This window comes from Emys orbicularis, chromosome 23 (genome assembly GCF_028017835.1).
Source record: "Emys orbicularis isolate rEmyOrb1 chromosome 23, rEmyOrb1.hap1, whole genome shotgun sequence".
Lineage (NCBI taxonomy): Eukaryota > Metazoa > Chordata > Testudines > Emydidae > Emys > Emys orbicularis.
Window position 1 is genome coordinate 17,598,263 of NC_088705.1, and position 25,323 is coordinate 17,623,585.

Genomic DNA, 25,323 nt, shown 5'->3' on the forward strand with positions numbered 1-25,323 from the left:
TCGTCGGTTTGGAAAGACTCAGACTTGGCCTGGGCTCAGTCACACCCACACTTCGAGCTGAACACCAGCTCAGCACGGTCCCAAACCAGCATGTTCCACTGGGCGGGCTGGAGCAGGCCAACAGGCCATGAGATGGCAGGAGAAGCTGTGGAGTAATCTACCCCTCTTGTCTCCAGCCCTTGGCACAGCCAGGAGGGATCATTCAAATAAAGCTGCCCCTATGCAGACCAAACTTTTGGATGCTTCTCCAAACCAAACGTGACCTCTGACCTTCCTGAGGCCTGCCCTTCACTCCCTGAATCAGCTGGCTTGGAAGCACGCCTGGGAGGGGCAGGCTGCACAGAGAACACAGCTCCCTTTCTAGGGTTGCCAGGCATCCGGTTTTCGACTGGAACGCCCGGTCGAAAAGGGACCCTGGCGGCTCTGGTCAGCACCGCTGACCAGGCTGTTAAAAGTCCAGTCAGCGGCGCAGTGGGGCTAAGGCAGGCTCCCTACCCAGCTCCACCCGGCTTCCGGAAGCAGCAGGCATGTCCCTCCGGCTCCTAGGGGGCTTCACGCACTGCCCCTGCCCCGAGCACCAGCTCTGCAGTTCCCATTGGCCGGGAACTGCAGCCAATGGGAGCTGAGGGGGCGGCACCTGCGGGAGCTGAGTGCCTAGGAGCCGGACAGACATGCGAGCCATTTCCAGGAGCCTCCTGAGGTAAGCGCCGCCAGGACCCCGCACCGCTCACCCCCTCCTGCACCCCAACCTCCTGCCCCAGCCCTGAGCCCCCTCCCATACCCAAACTCCCTCCTGGAGCTCGCACCCCATACCCCCTCCCGCACCCAGCCCCTTGCCCTGAGCCCCCTCCCACACTCCAAACCCCTTGGTCCCATCCCCCAGCCTGAAGCCCCCTCCTGCACCCCAAACCCCTCATTCCCGGCCCCACCCCAAAGTCCACACCCCCAGCTGGAGCCCGCACCCCCTCCCACACCCCAACCCCCTGCCCCAGCCCGGAGCCCCCTCCCGCACCCTGAATCCCTAATTTCTGGCCCCACTCCGGAGCCTGCACCCCCAGCCCAGAGCCCATACCCTGTCCCACACCCCAACACCGTGCCCCACCCTGGAGCCCCCTCCTGCACCCCAACCCTCATCCCCGGTCCCAGCCCAGAGCCCACAGCCCCAGACGGAGCCCACCCCCCGCAGCCCAGTGAAAATGAGCAAGTGAGCGAGAGTGGGGGAGAGTGAGTGACAAAGGGAGGGAGGTGGGGCCTCAGAGAAGGGGCGGGGCCTCAGGGAAGGACAAGGTTGTTCGGTTTCAAATAGAAAGTTGGCAACCCTATCCCTTTCACCAGTCGTGGATAGCCTGGCTTCATATCCGAAAGGGCCACGCCAGCTCTCTCCACATCTCCATATGGTCCTCCAAAGCTGGCTTCCCTGGAGAGGCACCATGGTTCAGAGTCCTTGGATCTGTTCCTGGCTCTGCTACCAATTTGCTGTGGGACCCTGGGTAAGTCACTTCTCTGAGCCTCATCTCCACCTCCCAACCTCGGTCTGGTCTATTTTGCCTCTAAGCTCCTCAGTCTGTTCCCATGGAGCTGGGCAGTGCCCAGTGAACTGGAGCTCCGATCTCAGCTGGGGCCTGTTACTATTTATTGCCGGAAGCCCCAGTCATAGACAAGGACCCACTGTGCTAGGCACTGTACAAACACAGACCTACAGGGGCTCCTGTAATTCAGATAACACACACGGAGCAAGGGGTCTAGACTTCAATTTTAGAATTTGTTTAAAAAAAGTTCACACCAACCGCAATCTAAAGAGAAACGGCTTTAAAAAAAATCTGTGACAGCAGAGTTCTGCTTGGCTGAGCCTTCCCCTCTGCGTGCTGTGAATTCAGCCTCAGCAGTAGGATAACCAGGCGGTCTACAGCCCCAGCTGGCCTGCTCGCACTGTCCAAATGCAGTACGATGCAGAAGGAGCCCAAGAGCCGATGCGATAGAAAGCAAAGAAATAAATCTCTCCCTCTGTAATACTCCCTGGGGCTGGTCTCAATCCTGCAATTGGATCGATGTGGGCAGCCCCACACAAGGGTCTGCCAGAGTAGATCCAGCTGCAGCATCGGGGCCCACATTGGCAGCATGGGAAAAGCATAGGGTGACCAGACAGCAAGTGTGAAAAATCGGGACAGGGAGTGGGAGGTAATAGGAGCCTATATAAGAAAAAGACCCAATAATCGGGACTGTCCCTATAAAATTGGGACATCTGGTCCCCCTAGAATAGCATTTTAACAGCAGACATATGGTTTGCACCTGAGGCCCCTTTCAGTGGGTCTCAGCTTTGCCTACACCGCTGAAAAGTTCACCTCACTGCAATGCACGTGAGCTGTCCCGAGGTAAAAACACAGCGCAGACCAGACACATCCATTTTGGCGCACAGTAGCTAGGCCAGGCCAGGCCAGGCCAGCACCAGGGCTGAGTTCGCCTTTTTTACCTCCTGGTAAAACCAAAGCACCTGGCTTTCGCTGGGCTTTTTGCTCAGGATAGCTCATGAGCACTAGTTCACCCAAGACAAGAAACTACCTTTTTTATCAGTGAGGACAAGGCTTCACTTAATAAAAACAAACCACAAAGACACACAATCTCTCCTTTTACTGATTAACATAAAATCATGCTCCACCGTGATTTACACACATTATTAGCCTGGCGTCCCATAGGAAATTTCACCAGTGGGACCTGCAATTAATACCTGTAACATAATAGAGTTGATTATAATAATTGCCATGATAATTATGTGACACCCCGGGAAGGGCACAGGGAGAGAGCCTTGCAAAACAGGCTCTTTGTCTTTACTTTTTTGTTTTCTCTCCAGCTTGCAGGTATCAGCCGGCAATGGACAAACCCTTTTTAATGGACTCTTAATAATGCTGTAATTTCCCTTTGCAGTGAAAGTTTTCCAAACAGTCAAAGCCTCAAAACAAAGCAATGATTGTTCCTATTAGCATTAAATTCTACTCTAGGAGAGAGAATAAATCAAACATGGGGATTCAATTCAAAACAGAACTATAAAAAATCCAATAATGATTTTTTAATATTAATAAGAAAAATATATTGTTATGCACTCTTAGCATTTAAACTTCTAATCCAATCAGTGCAAAGTGCAGAGATAAATCACAGCAGCAGAGGAACCGGGAGCAGCCATCAAGCATACAGCAATAAAATGCTGTCTCACAGCCCTGGGACAGACGTAGGTTTGACAGTCTAAAAAAAAAGGGGGAGAGGTTGGGGGGCTTATCAGCCTGTCACTCCAGAACAAACTTGTCCATCGCCTCTCTGCAGCTCTCCATGTACCCCGCACGCCAGGTACAGAGTATGGAGGGGCTAAAGAGGCAAAGATGCTCCTCTCACCTGGAGACCCCAACCCAACCAAGTCCTATTTATTAAGCTGCCACATGCAGCTGTATTTGCTTAGCGTTTAGGAACATAGGACTTGCTGTACAACATCAGATCATGCAACCAACCCACTTCCAACAGCTGATGGTGTCCAATGATACCTTAATGGGAGGGCAAAACTCCCCTATTATAAGCCACCTAGCATTGAGCAGCACTGTCCGTGTGTGGGGGGGCCTCCTCTCCCCTTTGGCATTTAGTTTATGCACTGAAGCATGCAGGTTGATTCTCTTTATCTAAATACAGAACTGCAGGGATTACTGTTAAAACACACACACACACACACACACACACACACACACACACACACACACACACACACACACACACCCAAAGGAGCCTGCATTAGGCAGCCATCCAAGGGCCCAGCAAAAACTGGACACTTAGTACAGGTAGGTCTTAAATACAAAGTCAGTTTCATGTGGTTTCAGTGGTTCTTTTGCTTTCTCCTTCCTGTATCAATTGTTGATTTATTTGGCTGCCTTATCTTGGATGGAAGCACTGGTACATGGCTAGAATAGCATCTCTCGGGTTCTGTTCTCAGTACACAGGTAACCACCTGGACCGTGCTCAGCATTTCAGATCTCATGCAGTGTGATTTTACGGCACAGGAGAGAAGCCACTGAATGAGCAGCTATTCTGTACATATATCACTCAAGGGATGACAAAGAGCCCCAGCTTAAAAGGCCTAATCAGGTGAGCAGCACCAGCTCCCATTGACTTCCAACTAGAGTTATGGGTGCTCAGCACTTTTGAAAAGAAGGCTCTTCGTGACCACTTTCACACATTGCTATGTGGTTCATTGTAGAGCCATGTTTCCTGATGTTCCCACGCTGATGCAGGTCTCTTTGAATTAAATGGGGAATGTGACTTCTTATTAGTGGATTCCTATGACATTTTCTCAATTTACATTGCACTGTTGCACAACACATTGAGTAACAATATACTAACACTTGTACAGTTTTAATCGTAGGTTGTGAGCTCCCCAGGGCAGGGACCAGGCCTTCTTGCCAGTGTGGAAGCGCCTAGCACATTGTGGGTGCTACCATAAACAAATCATCGCCCTAATCACAGTAACACCTTACTGTAAATCATGGTTTGCTCACCTAGCTCCTAGATGAGCTAATAACAAATAATGGTCCACAATTCACCCGTGAATCATCCTGGCACTTCCCTTTGCTTTATCAGCTCAAACACACCACACCATGGCCTACTGTGCACATTCATAGAATCATAGAATATCAGGGTTGGAAGGGACCTCAGGAGGTCATCTAGTCCAACCACCTGCTCAAAGCAGGACCAATTCCCAACTAAATCATCCCAGCCAGGGCTTTGTCAAGCCGGGCCTTAAAAACCTCCAAGGAAGGAGACTTCACCACCTCCCTAGGTAACGCATTCCAGTGCTTCACCACCCTCCTAGTGAATAAGTTTTTCCTAATATCCAACCTAGACCTCCCCCACTGCAACTTGAGACCATTGCTCCTTATTCTGTCATCTGCCACCATTGAGAACAGCTGAGTTCCATCCTCTTTGGAACCCCCCTTCAGGTAGTTGTAGGCTGCTATCAAATCCCCCCTCATTCTTCTCTTCTGGAGACTAAACAATCCCAGTTCCCTCAGCCTCTCCTCATAAGTCATGCACTCCAGACCCCTAATCATTTTTGTTGCCCTCCGCTGGACTCTTTCCAATTTTTCTACATCCTTCTTGTAGTGTGGGGCCCAAAACTAGACACAGTACTCAAGATGAGGCCTCACCAATGTCGAATAAAGGGGAACGATCACGTCCCTCGATCTGCTGGCAATGCCCCTACTTATACAGCCCAAAATGCCGTTAGCCTTCTTGGCAACAAGAGCACACTGTTGACTCATATCCAGCTTCTCGTCCACTGTGACCCCTAGGTCCTTTTCTGCAGAACTGCTACCTAGCCATTCGGTCCCTAGTCTGTAGCTGTGCATGGGATTCTTCCGTCCTAAGTGCAGGACTCTGGACTTGTCCTTGTTGAACCTCATCAGGTTTCTTTTGGCCCAATCCTCTAATTTGTCTAGGTCCCTCTGTATCCGATCCCTACCTTCTAGTCTATCTACCACGCCTCCTAGTTTAGTGTCATCGGCAAACTTGCTGAGAGTGCAGTCCACTCCATCCTCCAGATCATTAATAAAGATATTAAACAAAATCGGCCCCAGGACCGACCCTTGGGGCACTCCGCTTGAAACTGGCTGCCAACTAGACATGGAGCCATTGATCACTACCCGTTGAGCCCGACGATCTAGCCAGCTTTCTATCCACCTTACATCCAGCCCATACTTCTTTAACTTGGCAGCAAGAATACTGTGGGAGACCGTATCAAAAGCTTTGCTAAAGTCAAGGAATAACACATCCACTGCTTTCCCCTCATCCACAGACCCAGTTATCTCATCATAGAAGGCAATTAGGTTAGTCAGGCATGACTTCCCCTTGGTGAATCCATGCTGACTGTTCCTGATCACTTTCCTCTCCTCTAGGTGTTTCATAATTGATTCCTTGAGGACCTGCTCCATGATTTTTCCAGGGACTGAGGTGAGGCTGACTGGCCTGTAGTTCCCCGGATCCTCCTTCTTCCCTTTTTTAAAGATGGGCACTACATTAGCCTTTTCCCAGTCATCCGGGACCTCCCCTGATCGCCATGAGTTTTCAAAAATAATGGCTAATGGCTCTGCAATCTCATCCGCTAACTCCTTTAGCACCCTCGGATGCAGCGCATCCGGCCCCATGGATTTGTGCACGTCCAGTTTTTCTAAATAGTCCCGAACTACTTCTTTCTCCACAGAGGGCTGGTCACCTTCTCCCCATATTGTGGTGCCCAGTGCAGCAGTCTGGGAACTGACCTTGTTTGTGAAGACAGAGGCAAAAAAATCATTGAGTACATTAGCTTTTTCCACATCCTCAGTCACTAGGTTGCCTCCCTCATTCAGTAAGGGTCCCACACTTTCCTTGACTTTCTTCTTGTTGCTAACATACCTGAAGAAACCCTTCTTGTTACTCTTAACATCTCTTGCTAGCTGCAACTCCAATTGTGATTTGGCCTTCCTGATTTCACTCCTGCATGCATGAGCAATATTTTTATACTCCTCCCTGGTCATTTGTCCAATCTTCCACTTCTTGTAAGCTTCTTTTTTGCGTTTAAGATCAGCAAGGATTTCACTGTTTAGCCAAGCTGGTCGCCTGCCATATTTACTATTCTTTCTACACATCGGGATGGTTTGTTCCTGCAACCGCAATAAGGATTCTTTAAAATACATTCAAGTAGGTCAGCAGGAAAGTTGATGGAAAAAGCAAAGACCTTGATAAAAAAATTGGGCAGATTCAAGGGCTCCCTGTTCAGCATGACGAGAACATGGCAGCACACCTCACAAGGCTCCATTAGGGTCACCAGATGCAGCAACTTGGAAGCAGAGGATCACAGCCCTTAGTGCTAACGTCTAACAAGCTTCTTGAGTTGAAGGCAATTAACCCCAAAGTAGTTACACGAGTGTGATGCACCAGGAAATAGCAACAGAAGGAATGCCCTGGCAGGAGTGCCAAATGGCTCCCTCCCCTTCAAGGGGGAGAGAAGTAGAATCCAAACAAGAGTGACTGGCACATTTCAAAGGGAATAACTACGCCACCCACACCAGGCAAACCAGCCATGTTGTCCGCACATCATACTCACCCTGAGGATCAGGACCACCTGAAGAAAAGACACCTCAACAAAACCAAGGAGAACCCTGCTTCCTGAGTCTGGAGAACATCCAAGATACTGCTGACAATGACCAACCAAGGAGCAGAGAATAGACGGACAGACAGACACTCCCCCTACATCTCAGGATTGTTGTGAGGTGTAATTAACTCATGTTTGTCAAATGTTTCGAGATCCTTGGATAGGAGGCTAACAAAGAGGGAAGGATTATAGTTTACTAATTATTATTATTGCAGGTTTAAAGCCAGTGCATCATAAAGCATTTCTGCTCCAGCTTTCTTTCAGAATATTTTATCAGATGTTCTTGGGGCAGGAGGCAGACCTGACAGAGCCTCATTATCACATTCCTGTTCTTGGCACTGATTGGTCAACTATTTAGCCACTTAATAATGCCTTTGATTACATCTCTGTCTCCATAGCGGTGGTTAATTTGAGAGAGACCAAAGAAATCGGCCTAGAAATGAGCCACTCTCATGTCCAGACAGTGATGAGCTTTATGTATTTTAACTTAAAATAAAAAGTGAAAATATTCTGAGCCAGGTTTTCAGAATTGCCTCAGCACACACAGAATGCGCACAAGCTGCTAGTCCACTCCAGGTGCACACATAACTGGGTAAGAGAGCACACAGATGATGTCTAACTGGCCATCTCTGCACATGCAGATTCTGCAATCGCACTGCATTTGGATATTAATAAACCGAGCTCCGTGCACTTGACCATGTGGGGTCTTTGGGGGTGAGCTTTTGTGCCCTTTAAGGTACGAGAGCACTTTTTATAGGAGCTGGGTTCCCCAAACTCCCTGTCGCTCTCCCACTGTTGTGAAACCTGCTGTCTGCTGCCCTGCCCCCCAGCGGTGGCTGCATTTCCATATTGCCCAAGCGCTGCCCGAGCAGGTCCTCAATGGAGATTGCAGCTCCCTGCTGCAGCACACTGAAGGGGGCACAGCCATAAAGTGCACTGGGATGATGATGAACAGGCATCACTCTCTGCACTCAGAAGCTGAGATTTTCTGGGATTAAGGTTCTTTCTCCCCACCAGACAGGGGACAAAAGGGTGGGGAGAGCACCCTGAACAGTGGGAATCTCCTGGAGGCTGAGGGTCTGGTTCTCTGGCCTGCTCTCTGGGGCACCCTGGTACGCAGCCATTCTAAGATAGACATGTTATGGGGCTCTGCGGCTTCAGCCGTATAGTCCTGCTGGCGGGCAGAGGGGAAAGCTCCCCTAACTCAGCTATTCCTCATTCTCAGCCGCCCCAGCCGGGTTATTGTCTAATGGTGGGGTGGGGGAATGGCCGGCAGCCCAGGACTGTCAGCGTGAAAGACAAGACGCTTTCCCAGAGCCGGGTTTGGCGTGCAGGCCTAGGCGGGGAAAGCTGTGGGCCACACTGAAGACAACTCGAGTTGGGCCCCTGAAGTCAGGTGAGAGCAGGAGGCTGAACGGCCAGCTGCCCTTGGATAAAAGTCAGTGTCAGACGTGAGGGAACGAATGAGCCCAGGTGGGGGCCTAGCTACCTGCCTCCCCTGAGAGAGACAATCTGCCCAGAGGTGCAGGCCTGTGCAAGGAGCATTGTCCCCCTCAGGGCGGAGAGAGGGCAAGGGAATTGCATAAGGTCACCCTGGGGTCAGTGTCAAGTTCCTGGCTCCCGGTCACACTCCCTGCACACCGGCCCGCATCCCCCCGACTTGCTCAAGCCCAGCTCCCAACAACCCCCACCCCTTCCCTCTGCTAATAAACCACGAGAACTCTCAGTTCTAATGGCTCCTTAGCACCCTCCATGCCGGGACTGTCCGGCCGGGAGCAGCGCTGACCACAGCTGCAGGCCGCACTCTGCGGGGCAGGAATCCAAGCTGGCAAAGCCTCACATGCCCCCATCTCCTCCCGACCCTGGGGGTCCGAGGCTCCTCCCTGGAGTTCAGTTCCCGGAGGGCCTGCTCCTCCCGCCCCACATGAAAGGAGCCAGACTCCCTGGGAGACAACAAAGGCTGCTCAGAAGAGGAACGGGGTGTCTAGAGAAATGCCAGATGAGCCGCCCTGCACGCGAGGGCGTTGGGGCAAAGGAACACTGCGCGTTCACTGCAAGACCAAACCCAGGGAATGCTGGGGGTGGGGTGGGGGGACTGGGGGCAGTGAACTTTTGAACCTGCAGTCTGGAGATCAGCGCATTACCTTAACACAAGTTAAAAATAAACGTCTCGTCTCTTTGAACGAGTCTGTCTGCAATTACAGCTTGGCATGTCTGCTTCGGCGCGTCTCAATCGCTGGCATCGCGCCAGGTGGCAGGCGGCTTCTAAGAACCCTTTTTTTCTGAGCAAATTCAAAGGTGTCTGCTCGGCTTCTCTGTCTCGGCCTCCCCTGAGCTCCCCGAGACACAGCATGTTCTTCAAAAGCACCCCTGAGCTCCAGCCCCTTTGATACCCACAGCTCTACAAAAAGGCTCCTTCTTCCTTTCTCAGCCCCCTGAAGAGATGGGGAACTCTCCCCTCCAACCCCCCAAAGAAAGGGTGAGGGGCAGAGGAGGGTGGGGTCAGCCCAGGCGGAGGTTTGGTTAAGAGCCAGACTCCTGAGTTATTCACCCAGTTTGACTGTCACAATATTTACCAGTATCTTCTGTGCACACCCACTAAGCAATTCTACAGATAGACAGTGGGTGGGTGTGTAAATGCACAAGGGGGCAGGGGTGAGCATGTATATGTGGCAGTCGTGAGCACACAGGGTGAATATGCTGGGTGTATGTGTGTGCACACAGATGGTGGTGCGTACGTTGTGTGTTGGGGGTGCTCATGTGGGCATATGAATATGTGGGGAATGTGTAATATGTGCTTGTGTACACATGGGCATTTCAGTGTGTAATGTGTGTACTTGTGTGTACTAATGGGGGTATTAGTGTTGTGTGTGCACATGGGAGTGCTAGAGTGTATGTCCAAGTGTGTGTGAGCAAAGTGCACGCAGGTGAGTGTGTGCACATTCGTGTGTGCAGGTATGACAATGTGTGTGCACAGGAGGCTGCACTAGTGAGCGTGAGGGAGGCACAATCACGTGGGGTGTATTTACTTTGTACTGAATGTGTGTCACACTGATGTGTTGTAACCAGATCTGTGCTGAATGCCCAGAGACCGTGGTGATGGGCCCTGGAAAAAGCACCTAGTTGTGATAGCAGAAGTGACATTGCCCCTCTCCTGTGAGTGTATGCATGCGGCACTGGGGGTGGGGGTGAGTGCTCCCGGGGGCTGGAGCTGCTGAGGCCAGGCCTGGGTTTGGCCTGGCACAGGCCTCTTGCCATTGCTTGCTTTGCCACTCAGCCCTGACACCGAGCAGCTCCCTCATTGCTGAATACACATGTTCTGGCCTCCCCTGCTCTCGGATCCACACCGGCAGCGGGACAGACCCAGATCTTGGCGTTCCCAGCCCAGTGCCACCTAGGGCCAATGGGCAGTGACTCCCCTGCCCTTCTTCCCACACCAAAGGAAAACAGGGACCCTGCCATCATCCCCAAGTGCTGCACAACAACCACTACTGTGCTGGCTCCCGGAGGCCTCCCAACCACTCCCCGGGCAGGGCTGTGGGGGACATGCAGGGTCTGGGGGAGCAGTGAGATGAGCCACGTCTCCAGGCTGTCCTGCTATAACAACGCACCAGAGGCAGTGAGCAGCAGACGCAGAGCCAGGTACTCAACCCGGGAGCAGGGCTGGTCCATTCCCTCGACTCCTCAGCCTTGTCAGGATCCACGCTAGGAAAGCTCTCCTTGATCCCAGCCCCCAGCACACAGCCGGGAGGAGTGCAGGGACTGAGGCGTATGATGAGGCTTCCAGCCAGCGGCACGGGATGCAGCTCTCCAGAACCAGAGAGAGGCAGATGCTGATGCTGGGAAGAGAACAGGAAGACAGGCTGGCGTGGTGGGTGCTCAGGCAGTGGAGTGTGTGAGGCAGAGGACTGCAAGAACTCAGCTCTCCCTGCCAGACATTAACCCACATGGGGAGTTAGAGCAAGGAGCCAACACTCCCGGGGTCTATTCGCCCCTCAGCTAAATGTGGGCTTTGCTGCTCTGTGCCTCAGTTTCCCCTACCTCAGCAAGGGCTTGTGGGGAGGCATTAGCTGCTGCTGTTCCCTGCTCTGGGAAGCTGGACTCTCCCTGTTTGCAAGGGGAGGGTGCCCATGCCTTCCTCTGTGACTGCACAGCGCCAGCACCATGGAGCCCTGATCCCGACTGCTTCTACAGTGAGCGCCTGTGTTCCCCCTTCCTGGGGTGAGGCAGAGACAGCGAGAGCAGCCTCTCTCCTCCGCCGGGTGAAAGCAATGTCTGTGTCGGGCTTTCGGCTTGCCTTGCTGGCAAGCGGCCAAGCCAACACATAATAATGAACAGATGCCGTCCAAAATGAGCTTCAGCAGCAAGCGGGTAACCTGTTCCAAGTGTCCTTCTGTAACCCAAAGTGCCTTTCACCTCGCACTAGCCAGGCACCTTCAGCAGGAGAGAGGAGCGGACAGGAAGCGTCTGGCTAATTAAAAGTAATGTGAGCAGGGACAGGACAGCCCACTGCCGACAGAGAGGGGGAAATAAACACAGCTGTGTGGGCAACAACCTACTTCCTGACAGGGTGCTGCCATGGGGGGCACAGCAGCAGGGTTGGAAAGGCAGCACCCCCCAATTCCATCACATGGCATCATACTGACATCATGGGTCAGCAGGAAATCCACTGTGCAGACCTCTGCTCTACTGGCCACAGACCCTTCTGCTGCTGGTGTCTCCATGTCTGACCCCTTCCACCCTGGCCAATGTCCTGTCTCCCCATCCTAGTCCCCGGCTTTTCCCCTACCCAGTCCTAGTCTCCCTCCAACCCAGGTCCTTGTCTGTTCCTAGTCTTTCCCCACTGGCTCCCAGTCCCAATCTCCACCCAGGCTGCTTCTCCCAACTGACTCCCTCTGCCCCCAGCCCAGCTCATATTCCCTCCCTCTGCAGTCATCACACAGCCTAGCCTCCTCCCCCACCTTGCCCCAGAGACAGCAGGACAGCACTAAGAGCACAGAGGACACCTCTCCCTACCCTCCTTTCTGGTGCCCAGAGTCGCATCAGTCCCCAACAGCTGGGAGAAGTAATTACAGGGGAAGCCCTGTTCAGCCACTGCAGGCCTGGCCTGCAGCATGCTGAGTGCAGGAGGAATCTACAGAGAATTGAGCTGCCAAGTTCTAACAAGTCTCTACTGAGCATGTGCAAACTGTGATTGTTCAGCAGTTTATAACTTAGCCAAATGTGGGTGTTTTTCCCATGAGAACAGTAAAAGACATCCCTGCCACTAGGCTCAGCCCCCTGATAAACTCCACGTCCCGGGTATAAAGCATGAGGCACTAGCACTTCTATAGAAACAGATGATTTTTTTTAACATCAGCAAAACAACATATTTTCCCTCATTTCATTCTGGAAAGCAGCTGAACTGTTTTCGCTGAAACTTTCCAAAACATTCAGCCTGAGGCAGACACCCAGAGTGGAAAGCTTCAGCCCAAACGGCTAATGCTTGGCAAAGTTATAAGGAACTGAAAACAGGGTCTTCTAATGGAAAGGGCAAACTTAGTTAAAGGTGGCAGTACCAGCTCCACTTAGAATAAAAGAATACCAGAACTGGGGGTGAGGTGCAAGTGATGTAAGAGGTAAATGGGGGTGGCTCCTAAAACCTGACCTTTGATGGGTACTGGGAGAACAGAGCAGCCCACCCTTCCACAGGCAGTAGGGGAGGATCTGTTGCGTCCTAAGGTATGTGCCCCACCTATTCCGAAGGAATCCACGCTCCTTGCCTTTCTGCCACCACCGCTGGCCTGCCAGGAGATGGAACATACTGCTCCGTGAGAACGTGCTGCAAATCACTCGGGGGATGGGACACTGTCTGTCTGTGAGGCTTCTCTCCAGGCTCTTCGCTGGGGCAGATGAAGCACAAGACCACCGCTGAGACAGAAGGCAGTCCAGTGGTCTAAGCACACCAGCCTCATTGTGTGTGGAGGGAGGATGGGGGACCCTGCTTTTTCCTGGTTTCCCTCTTGCTCCCCTCCCTGCCCCCACTGAGGAGATCTAAAACTAGAGGCCAGATCCTTGGCTGGAGTAAAATGATGTAGCCCCATGAGCTTCAATGGACTGACGGTGATTTACACCAGCTGAGAATGTGGCCCTAGAGCAGTAGGCAGGGTGCACAGATACCACTCCCAGAAATCACTCTCCAAAGGGCAGCAGCACAGAGCAGATCCTGGGGCCCGTTCCTAGTACCTCAGCACCTTTAATGACCTGGGCCCTTCTGCGTCCAGGAGCTCAGAGCAGCCACCGTGCTGAGCCTGAACTGATCAGAGTCCATCCAAAATATTTACAAGGCCTTTTAAGTAAAATTCCAAATGGCAGGAAATCCATTTCCCAGCCCAGGAATCTGGCACTTGCCTCCCAGTGTCAGGCTGCAGTGAGCGAGGAAGAGAGACAGAGCGGGGGAGAGGCAGCAGCAGACTGCTGGAGAGCGACCTCCTGGAAGTGCTCCTTCTAGGCCCCAGCAGCTGAAGTGTAGTTTATATTCCAGTGGTTATTAAAAATAAAGGAAAAAGAGAGCTCAGAGCAGAGCAAGCTGTTCATTTGGAGCCTCTCCCTAGGGGTTAATAAAGCCCCACTCACTGCTGTAGTATCATTTTTATGTTATCATAAAGCTGGACCATTTAGCAGGTTTGTGTTACTTCAGCAGTTAGCGCTGCATGAGAAGCAACTCAGAGGGGAAAACGGCTGAAAACCTCCCCGCGAGCCCAGAGAAACGCTGTGGGGAGGAGGGAAGCCCTTCCAGTGAGGATTTCTTGTGCTCATACCCCAGCTGTCCTGCCCCTGCCACCGCTAACGGGCTCCCCCACACACAGCTAGACCCCAGGGTTCAGGAAGAGCTGGCTCCATCCCTCCCCGCACTTCGAGAGGCATTGTCACCAACACACAGCTCTGAAGGATGGCCAAGGGATGCGACTAGAGTACTCAGAACATCCATAGGACAGACTGGGGCAACCGCGCTTCATGGGGACGCAGGGTCCAGGGCAGCCTGGGGGGTTAGTGGGGGTCCTGGTGCCAGCAGCAGCAAGCGACCCGGCCCCAGCCCGCCCCGCCCCACTCCCTCCCCGCCCCCATTCCACCTCTTCCCCAAGCCTCCACCCTGCCTCTTTCCAGCTTCTGCCCCCTCCCCTGAGCGACACTGGGAGCTGGCAGGGTGGCCTGGGGTTGGGGCTGGGTCGCTCACTACTGCCAGCACCACGTCCCCTGCTAACCCCCTAGGCCACCCTGGACCCTGCATCCCCCTGAAGCACAGGGCCCCCAAAGCACAGGGTCCGGGGCGGTTGCCCCAGTCTGTCCTATGGATGTTCTGAGCACCACCAAAAATAATACAAACCTGGCACCCATGAAAAATGAGCTCGCTAATGTCCTGCAGCACTGAGGAATGATCTCCACATATGGAGAGGAAGGAGAGTGGAGTAAGGGAGGCACGGGGACTCCACAGTGGCCAGCCGTTACTGCTGAACCGGCTGCCCAGGAGCAAAAGTAACTTTGCTCTCAGCTGCACAGGGGCTAATGGGAAGTTGAAACAACCTGGAGCCTGGTGGATGGCCCGGGTGGTGCAGCATGGGCCCAAGAGAGGCGAGGGCGTTTTCCCCAGGGAGGGGGCCAGAGGAAGAGAGTATTTGGACTAATGAGGGCTGCCCAGGGCCAGGCACCCCAGGCTCAGCAGCTCTCCAGCTCCCCATTAACCCCCTCACTCCCTGCCCCACCTCTCACTCCAGCCATTCCACCCCTCATTCCAACCTCTCAGCGGTGCAGACCCTGCCTGCCTACAGGAGATAGCTGCTCCCAATGTGCAATTTTCAGCCCCTTTTGCTAACCCCCATGCAGACCTCCAAGGGCTTAATCAGTTCCTGACAGATCTAAGTTATACCCACATAAAAGCAGCTGCATAGGAGGTTACAGCAGTTTAACTAAACAGGTTTAAAATCACACCTCTCATTAACCCGGGATAATGGCATGCGGACCAAGCCCCCAAAACACCCTCATGGCGGGTGTGGGTGCATGGAGAATTTCAAAGCAAGCAGAGACGCGAAGGGCTCCTTCTCTCCACGCAGTGCCAGCTCTTGGTGCTTTGTGCTGGGAGGAGCAGGGAATGGGCAGCAGTGGACTGCTACCTGTCATTCCTCCACCCTCCTGGGAGGGGGCGCTGTGTTCTAGAAATGAATCCATCACATTATAAGGTCCACTGCATTACTCACCTTGCTCTTGCCCTGCAGCGGGGTAGGAGGGGCCACACTTTACTCAGCCCAAGCTGAAATGTCCCAAGCAATTGTCCCTGCCCCTATGCAAGCCTTCCCTGGCCTGAGCCACCCACTTGCCTATGGCTCCAGTGCTGTTCGGCTGAGGGCAAAGTGCACCATGGGACAGGGAGGGCTCAGAAAGGAAGGCATTCGGCACTGTCAGAGCTACATCAAGCAGCCATCCACCAGCTGATTGCTTGAGTGTTATATTTTGGACATCAAACTTAGAATCAGAGCTGCTGCCTTTTGACGGAGGGTGTTGGTTTCCCATTAACAAGTGGAAAGCGTGAGCTGGAGCAGAAAACTTCAAGCGCTTTGGAATTGATAAAATAACAACTCCCTAATTAAGCAGAACTGTCAGTCACAGGCACTGGCTGCCCCGCACTGGGAAAAAGCAGCAGTTTCCGGCGCACGTGCCTGGCATAACAGCACAGGGGGTGTGCTGCCACTCACATCACATACTGGGGGTCCCCAGGACATGCCCCTGAGCGGGACTCCAGAGCAGAGCTCCCTTTTAACCACTGGAAGCAGCACAGCCTAGAGGGCTGAATACAATGGAGACGAGGAGCCAAGACTCCTCTGTCCCATTCCAAACTCTGACTGTGAGCAAGTCATTTAAACACTGTGCCTCAGTTTCCCCAAATGTGAGGCAGGGCTACTGCCACCCACTCCATAGGAGGGGATGTTAATGATTGCAAAGTGCTGTGTGAGACGACTGGATGAAAGAGGCTCCAGGAGGTGAGAGGAAATGTGCTCTCATTATTTGGCTGCTCCAGCAGCTCTTCCCGCCCTTAGGCTCGGGTAGGGGCAGAACACCGCTTCTGAGCAGTCTGTCATCTCCCCCGCAGGCTTCCAGACAGACCAGCCGAACTCAGATCCCTGTGCACTGGGCTTGCACTCTCTCACTGCAGAGGCAAAGTCCACTCAGCCCTCCCCCAAGGACACTGAAACGATCATCCTGCGCAGGGGAAAGCTGTGCACAGGTGCGTGTCAGGCCCAGGTCTGGGGCAGGAGGAAACGGCAGTGAATGCTAAAGAATGCCCGAAGGTCGACCAAGGAGCAGTGTGCGTGCAGGAGAGATTCCCAAAGACACCCACCTTCCCTTTAGTCGCCATACGCAGCAGGTTGGCCCTGAAAGACGTATTCAAATCCTGGAGAGCCCCCTCCCGAACAATAGCTCTGCCGAGCTCCAAGCATGGCTCTGTGTGGTTGTGGGGAGGAGAAATGCTGCATGTCTAGTGGTTAGAGCAGGGTAGGAGTCAGGACTGCTGTGCTCTGTTCCCAGCTCCAAAAGGGGTTAAAGCTGGAACTCCTGGTTTGGTTTTTGGCTCTGAAAGGAAGCCCAGTCTAGTGGTTAGAGCAGGAGCCCTGCACTTCTATTCCTGGCTCAGGGTGGGGGGCGGTGTCCAGTGGGCAGAGGAGGTCAGGAGTCAGGATTTAACTCCCAGGTCTAGCACTGCGCAGCCTGGGGCAAGTCACCCAGGAAATGAGGCTAGAGTTACCCCTTTCTCAGCAGCCTCGCCCTCATTCAGGGCAATGCACAGGGATCAAGACACTTGCACAGGGAGCTAATTAAAGGCAAAGCCCTGTTATCCGAGACCCCCGTCCAACACTGCTGTCGGTAATGAAACGCTTCAGAGCCAGGATGCCTCTCCCAGGCTTGGGGCAGGAGGGGGAAGAGCAACCTCTGCAATAAGCAGCTCATTACTGCACGCTTGTCTGGCTGCTACTCCAGGTGCGCCCGCCGCCAAGACTGATGCCAGGAGACGGGGCAGTCAGGGGAGCGTAGCGCCATTAGCACGGTGGAGGGGGCTGTGTGTCGAGGGGAGGCCATTCCCGGGGAGCCAGGCTTGGCTCTGCTGGGGCAGGAGGGGGAGGAAGGCAGCTGTGCTGCAGGCTGGGGTTAGGGACCCGACAGGACAGTGTCCGGGGCAAGGCCTGGGAAACAGGGTGCAGACAGAGGCTGTCACTGTGGGGTGTGTGCTTCGGCCTTTCACCAGCTCCCTCCCAGCCCCCACTCGCAGCCGCAGATTAAAGGAGCAGAACCGGTCTTTATTTCAGGGAGAGGGCGGAGAGAAACGCTGTGCCAGCTCCAAGCAGGCCAGGCTCCCTGCCACGCTACATGGGGTGCTGCATGGGAGACAGCAGGTCTGCCACTGAACCCCTGGCACACTGGCACTTCACAGGATCACAAACCAACACCCTCCGACCCCCAGTTCAGGTGTGGCTGCTGCTGGACACGCAGGACTCATTGACCCCAGCCAAGAGAGCCCAGTGGCCTGGCTTAGCACAGCTCCATAGCAGCCTTGCTTCTTCGGCTGCTGGAGAAAAGGAGAAAGCGGTCCCCTCCGGTGCATGCAGGGATCACTGGGGGAGCACAGGACCAAGAGGTTCAGCAACCACCCCAAGAAGGACAAGGAGACCAAAGGGGTATTTAGCACATTGATCCAAAGCACACAGGGGCTGCTACAGCCCCCCCGACAGCAAGCACAGGCAGGGAATGTGGGTCCAGAGTACCCTGATACAGACAGGGAGAGAGCCATGTACCCTCCCAGGGCTCCTGGCTGGAGGGGGGGGGGTATTGGAAACCCTGCTCTTCCCAAATTCAAAGGGCCATGTGCACCAGGGAATGCTGCTGTCAGGTGTTCTGCTGCATTCGTGCTCACTATGGGGCCTTCCCGCTAACTGCAACACTAGGAACTGGGCAGGCGGCTTGCCGACAGCTGGGAGGTGTCAGACACGGTCTGAATGTCACCACGAGGCTGCAGGAGATGAGTCGTTACTTACTGCAGCTGTGCCACACTGCAGACAAACCCTCCTGCTCTCAGCCTGGGCAAGAGGCACAGAAACGCCACGAGCCAGGGCGGGAACTACCTGCCATCCACGGGGACGGGTCTCCTCTGGCCAGGGCCCAGGAGGCAAATTGCACTCACCCCCAATCCCTTTACCAAATCCTCTGGGTCATGGAACGCACCCGGCTGCCTGGGATCCCTTTGCCAAGCAGGGCGGACAGGTCTGCCCAGACGAACTGCCCACTAATGCCCCAAAATGGCTGAGCACCTGAGGGATCCTTTGTTCCTGCCTCCTTCCCCAGCTGCAGCAGCAGTGTCCTGGGCAGGAGTCCACCGGCCTGCCCTATGCTCCGCGGAGCAGAGCTGGGAGAGGCCCCAGAACTTCGGCTCTCCGAGTGCACGATCCTCTTCTCCCTCAAGGCAGGTGCTGGGGCTCTAGAGCCCATCCTGGCTCCAACCATGCTCCCAGCTTCGCTGCAGCATTGTGGGATCCACTGGCTCCTTGCTGGGGTTACTCCCCCCCTCCCCCCATCATCTCTGTGGCTATAGCAGCCACCTCAAACGGGGGGGGCAGTGTGGGGGGAGGGGGGGTCCAGCAGCCACATCTGGCCAGGTGAGTCACTCTTTCCCAGATTGCATGCCTGTCTCAGGGTGTCATTCCCCAGGGAGAACATGCTCCCACAAGGAGACCATGCTCCAGATGAAGCCCCTTTCATGCAAACGCTTGATTAAATCAGGGATTCCCCTCGGGGCTGGCAGCAACACAACAGAATCTTTGCTCACTGGCTCCACGCGCTGCTATAAGGTGCACGCGGCGCTGTGAGGGTATGTGGCCCTCTCCAGAAGGTAGGGGAGACCCTCCCTGCCCCAAAGGGCAGATCAGGAGATGCTCTCCAGTCTCTGGGTGGGGAACGGAAGCAGCAGAGCAAGCTGCATCATGCACAAGTGCTCCCTAGTGGATGCTTTAGAGAGCACCAGCCCATCATGCTACGAAGTTGTCTGGCCTCTTAGCCGTGGGCTGCAGGGGGCCGTGACGTACAGACAGCGAGGTACATTGGAGGGAATGCTGGGGATGGTTCCCGATTCGGACACCTGCTTTCCAGACAGGAAGCCCCTTAGTCCAAGGTTGGGCTGCAAAAGCAAGAGTCACATTCAAGCCCTTACTGCTGCAAGGCCAAAGTCGCTGCTCATCCCGACGTTCACACGATTGCAAGCCCAAACCTGTTACCAGCTCCACCCTAGTGGTTTGCGCAGTGCCCCACTGTGCTGGTCTGAATCCTCCCACGTCCCACAGGGACCCCCTTTGGTCGTTCCTCCTGCTTGCAAGCTGCAGGCAGCTCAACCCCTGGTGCTAGCATGTTCCAAGGAAAGGCTTTGTGCCCCACTCCAAACCTGGCTCTCAGCCCACACACCACCCTCGGCCAGCGCTCTTACCAGCTGGGATAAAAGCTTCTGCTCATGGGCAATTTCCACCTCCCATATGCCAGATCAGTGCCAGCACCATGCCACTAGAGACACAACCCTCAACCCTCTCAGTCTCCTTCTAGCAAGCTCATAGTTTGCAAACTTGCCAACTCCTCACCACTGCTCCCACCCTCCCCAAGCCCCCTTCTACCCTCCCACCATAGCAATAATAAGAATCCTTTATCCTTCCAGGAGCCTGTGCATCTGGAGATCATACAGCATTTTTTACACTTGTTAAATAACACAAACATCCCAAAGAGCTGACAAAGGGATAGGAAGGGAATCTCTTTATCCACTACTGAAATGCAACCACCTCTGGGGTGGAACGTGGCAGCTGCCTAGGAGCACCCAATAACATTCAGTTCCCCAAGGAAGCCCAGCGCTCACATCCTCCAGTGATGGAATTTTGTGGCTCTCAGACACCTTTCCAGTATGGGACACATTTCCCCAGCCACCTTGTGCTGTCTCTGGCCCTTCACTGGGAATTCCCTTGATACTTCAGTGGGTATGTCTGCCACCAGTCCCTAAGCACTGATTTCATGTGCTCTTTGGTCAGAGTTCCCCGCGTACTCATCACCCTACAATTTTCTCCTTTACAGTGGAAGCTTCTCCTGGGCACAGATCTGTAAAACAGTCTCATTCTCCTCTGTTCTATTTAGGCTCCTTCTCCATGAGGATGGGCTTAAGGTTAAAGCACTGGACTGGGACTCAGAAGATCTAGGTTTGATTCCTGGCTCTGCTACACACTCTGTGTGTCAGCGTGAGCAAGTCACTGCCTCTCTCTGTTCCACCATCTGAAGAGTGGGGATAACAATCCTTCTTTTGTCTGTCACGGCTACATAAAGCATAAGCTTTATGGGGCAGAGCCCATCTACACAACCCCTAGCACAATGGGGCCTGTTCTCAGTGGGGACCTCAGGGACCCTGCCAATACAAGTGACCACCAGCATATCTGCACACCTGAGCTACTGGAGTTAGTTCTTCACAAAGGTCTCAGAGCAGCCAGGGACATGGCTCAATGGTCTCAAGTTGCAGTGGGGGAGGTCTAGGTTGGATATTAGGAAACACTATTTCACTAGGAGGGTGGTGAAGCACTGGAATGGGTTCCCTAGGGAGATGGTGGAACCTCCTTCCTTAGAGGTTTTTAAGGTCAGGCTTGACAAAGCCCTGGCTGGGATGATTTAGTTGGGGATTGGTCCTGCTTTGAGCAGGGGGTTGGACTAGATGACCTCCTGAGGTCCCTTCCAACCCTGATATTCTATGACATCCCCTGGGGCTAGAGCAGCCCAGCCTACAAGTTATTAGGAGGAGGTGGGGGTAGGCTCAGCAAGGACAGAAATGGGCCCAACTCCTCCTGACCCCAATGGGAGCTGGGTTTGCTAATGCCAGGACGGAGTTTGGCCCATATCCCACAGCAGCCCTGGTATTAATTAACGCACTGCTTGTTATCCACTAATCACACTGGAGGTGACAGGGTTTAGGGGAGGGGTAAAGCGAAACCACCTACTAGTTTACTGCCACCATCTAGACACAAGGCAATCTCTCCGCTCTGCCAAGTGTTGCTAACACGAGGTGTGTCTCCAAGTGCCCGTCATTGTGCAAGTGCCCTTTCCTACTGGGCAAGATATTGTGACAGACAACACCTCAGCCGGCAGGTGCGACTGAGCTCAGCACAGCCTCTCCCCCCACCGCTTAGCTCCAGGAGTGTCAGCGTAACACAGCTCCACAGGAAAACACAGTATGAGGGGATCGATGGTTGCTGACAGAAATATTTAACAAACCAAAGGCAACTGCTTGGAGTGCTGCCAATGAAACCAAATCCAGAGACCAGAGGGCTGTGTGCGCGCACATGAGGGAAGGGAAGCACAGCACCTTCTGCGGGGAAAGTCCTCAGTGCCTGTTCCTCCTCACAGCGCTGCAAGAGTTAAACCCTGCTCTGTACATGTACAGTGAAAGGCGCCTCACAAAGCCATTTCTATGGAGCACACCTGTTTGTGAAGAGCCTTCTGCCTCGCTGCCGTCAGACACTTAGCAATGCTACAGCCACTCTGGGCAAAGCAGGCATATTTAGCTCTACGACTGTAGGACAGGACTCCCCTGATCTCACCTTACTGACCACGCAACAGAAGCACATTATGCTGCTGGGCAAATCCCGATCGTCCATGTAACCCCCTCCCCCCCATACACACACAGTGCTGGGGATTGGCAGCGCTGTAATTAATAATGCTCTAATGCTTACATATGGCAGGCAAAGACGGCTTCCAGCACAGCACCAATTTTTATCCTGACAGACCCGGAGCCAAGACCCCTGTCACATGTCTAATTCCAGCTCTGCTGGCCACTAGCCCTGCCAGCATCTGACAGAGGTGAGCCAGTCACTTCTCATATGATAAAGTAGACATGGATTTCTCCCCTCTCTCCCAGACCTTGTTCTCAGACTCCTTCCTCTAAAATGCAACCCAAGAACAAAGATTTATAACATAACCACATGGAAAAAAGGGAGGGAAGGGTGTCATTCATCTGAATCAGGTTTCAATTCACACCAACAGGAGACAGAGTCATGCACACACAAGCACCTCCCTGCTTCTGCTGCCCAGGGTCCTTTCCAGATGGGCAGGTGCATGGGCAGTTATAACACAAGGGCAGCAAGAACTCAGGGCCAGAATGACCCCTCCTCCAGGCCATTCAGAATGGGTGAACAGGTGAATGGGAGCTACTGTAGACAAGTTAGCCTGGTAGGGATCTCCCTGCTAACACACACAAGGCAACAAGAACCTTTTCTCTCTCCCCACCCTAGAGAAGCTGGGAAAACTTGCTGCTCCCCTATATGCAGATGCACAAATGTAGATAAGAAATTTCTCCGATACCAGCTCTAGATGAAAACGAGAGCTCTGATCACACAGCGAAATCAAGCTGCCCGTCCCCTAGCCACACATGCACTGATATGGCCCCCACATCACATGTGTCGCCTTAATGAAACTCTAGTCACAAGCAGGGACCGAGCAGGTTTTTCTGATGGCACAGACAGAGAAACTTGTCCGATCCCTACATGGAAATAGGCAGCTGCAGGCGCAGCCCCTGACCACACAGATTAATTCAACACAGCCTCCCTGGTCGCACACATGGATTTAAATTAAACTTGGCTGGCGCCTGCGGGCAGGGAGGCGCGGGCACAGCTCTGGCCCCAGGCGGGGGCTGTACGTACCTTCCAGCCGGCAGAGCTGTTGCTGTCTCCTTTATCCTTAAAGTAGGGGACGTATCTGACCATCCAGTCGTAGATCTGGGACAAGGTGAGCCGCTTCTCCGGGGAGCTCTCGATGGCCTTGGTGATGAGATCCGCGTAGGACAGGTTGCCCCAGGCATTGCGCCGCGAGTTCTTCGCCTTGCGGAGCTGTCCAACATCCGCCGCCAGCGAAGGCAGCGCCGAAGCGGTTTTGCGATCCGCCACGGCTCCCGTGTTCTCCGAGCCCTCTGCCGCTCCGCCGGCCGCGGGGGCTCGGGAGCCACCGGCTGCCGCCGCACCTCCGTCCTCCTCCTCCCCGGGGAAGTCGGGGTGAGGCAGCGGCCAGGTGCAGGAACGGGGCCGGCTCTGGGGTTCAAAATCCGGGTCGATTTCAACCTGATGCGCCTGCCGCTTCTCTTCCATGTTCCCCCCGCTCCGCCTCCCCCGCGGAGTCACGGCAGGTTTCTGCACGGCCGGGGAGAGGGAGAGACGGCGGGGAGCGGACCGGGACGAGCGCTCACGGCAGAGGCAGGGGGCGGGAGAGGACGGCAACCCCCGGGGCCGACCCTGGAGTGCAGCGGGGAGGGGAGAAGAGGCCCCGGCAGCGGGGAGAGGATGCACAGCAGTCCGAAGCCGAGCGCCGGCACCTAGGAGGCAGATGGCCCCAGCCCCATGGCAGCCAGCAGCAGTGTAACGCGAGAGCTCAGATGGGGGGCTGCGCGATGGGGGCTCCCGAGGCAGGGACGGGCGCGGAGCTCCCCCGTAAGGAACGGCCCCAGTGCCGGGGGGCTCAGCCAGAAGGGCATGGCTGGCGGGGGCTGCAGAGGGCGGCTGCATCCATCGGGGCCAGGCTGGGAAGCGGGGGGAGGCTGTTCAGTCAGCAACAGATGTTCCGGAGCCCGGGCGGCTTGCGGGAGAGGAGCCCTCCCGGGCAGGCAACGGGAAGGCTGCGGGCAAGTCCGGGGATCCCAGCTGGTCACCTGGGCAAGTAGCCGGGCAGCCTGTGGCGCGCTGAGCCCGGCTCTCTCACGCCGGCCCCCTCGGGAACACGGAGAGGAGGCGAGATCAGGTCATCGGGGGCTGGGAGGGCAGGGCTCCGGCGGCAGGCAGGGCTGCCCCCTCCTTACGGCTGGGCTGGGCGCTCCCCGGCAGGTGGGTGGCAGGGCGGCGGAGCCGAGGCGGGCATGCTCACGGCCGCACGCACCTGGCAGCGGCCGGCTCCCGGCCCGGGACTGGCGGATCCCGCCGCCTGCTTCGCCGTCTGTGCAAAAGTGGCATCCACCGCAGTCGAACCCGAGAGCGACCAGACAGCGCGGCTCGGGCGGGCACACGCCCCGCACCTAGCACCTGCCGGCGCCGCGGGCCCCCGCTCCGCGCTGCGCCTGCCCCACTGCCGCCGCCCTGGGCTGACGCCGCCTCTCTCCCGGGACGGGGCTGGACGGCACCATGCTGAGGCGGCGGCTGCCCCTGTCCTCTACGCCGTGCCCCGCGCCGCCAACGCACCAGCAGCGCCCGCCACCGCAGCCGGCGGCACCTCCGGGAGGGGCGGGGCGCGGGGCGGGGCCAGCGGCCGGGCTGTCCCCGCCCGCCTCGGCCCCTCCCCAGGGCTAGCGCCGGGGCGGGGCGGGCTGCGGGGGACTCCCACCTCCAGCAGCGACCCCGCCCCCCACAACTTCCCCTTCCCCCCACAACTGCCCCACCCCCACGCCAACCTCCTGCCCCCTCCCCCCCATTGCCCCACCCCCACGCCAACCTCCTGCCCCCTCCCTCATTGCCCCACCCCCCACGCCAACCACCTGCCCCCTCCCCCACACAACTACCCATCCCCCTTCCTTCCCCTCCCCAGCACCAACTGCCCCTCTCCAACGTCCTGCTCCCCCCTCCCCGCGGCTGCCTGGGCTCCCCCGGGCAGGCCTCAGAGGGCCAGAGGGCGCGTGCTGCTGCCCCCCCTCCGTTACAGCGGCCCGAACCGACCGCCCCCTTCTCATTGGAAGAATGCGGCACAGGCCCGGCCCATCGCGCTTTCCCATTGGGCCGATGGGAAGCCTCCTAACGGGGCGGGCAGACAAGCCTCGCTCGCAAAGGGTTTCCGCCCACCAATGACGTCAGGCTACCAGCTGTATCGGTGAGTAACCCAGGGCAACGGAGTTTCGGAGCCAGTCAGAGCGAGGCCACAGCCACCGCCCACACACAAACCCTGCCCACTTGTCATAAAGCTCCGCCCATAGACACAAAGCTCCGCCCACTCACCGAAAAGCCACGTTTCCCAACGAACATATAGCACCGCCCCCACAAGCCCCGCCTTCCCTGCGCCAAGGGCCCCGACATTGTGCAGAGAGCCCCGCCCTCTCCCCCAGGCACACACAGTCCCGCCCATATTTGACAGCCCCTCCTGCCCCACACACA

The 25,323-nt window shown here is 55.3% G+C and overlaps 1 protein-coding gene across 3 annotated transcripts in view; it reads right to left on the reverse strand.

Moving 5' to 3' along the window:
• The window catches only part of FOXO6 (forkhead box O6), a 92,718-nt gene extending 68,964 nt beyond the window's left edge, over positions 1–23,754 (reverse strand). The window contains exons 1-2 of one of the 3 annotated variants that reach the window (XM_065421786.1): positions 23,231–23,310; positions 22,900–23,122 (exon numbers count right to left, since the gene is read on the reverse strand). In XM_065421786.1, coding sequence (XP_065277858.1) covers positions 22,900–22,962 — 63 coding nt within the window. In that variant the 5' untranslated portion in view covers positions 22,963–23,122; positions 23,231–23,310. Of the gene's footprint in view, positions 1–22,899 lie in introns of all 3 variants that reach the window. The other 2 variants (XM_065421787.1, XM_065421785.1) reach the window with 2 other exon arrangements.
• Between the last annotated feature and the right edge of the window lie 1,569 nt (positions 23,755–25,323).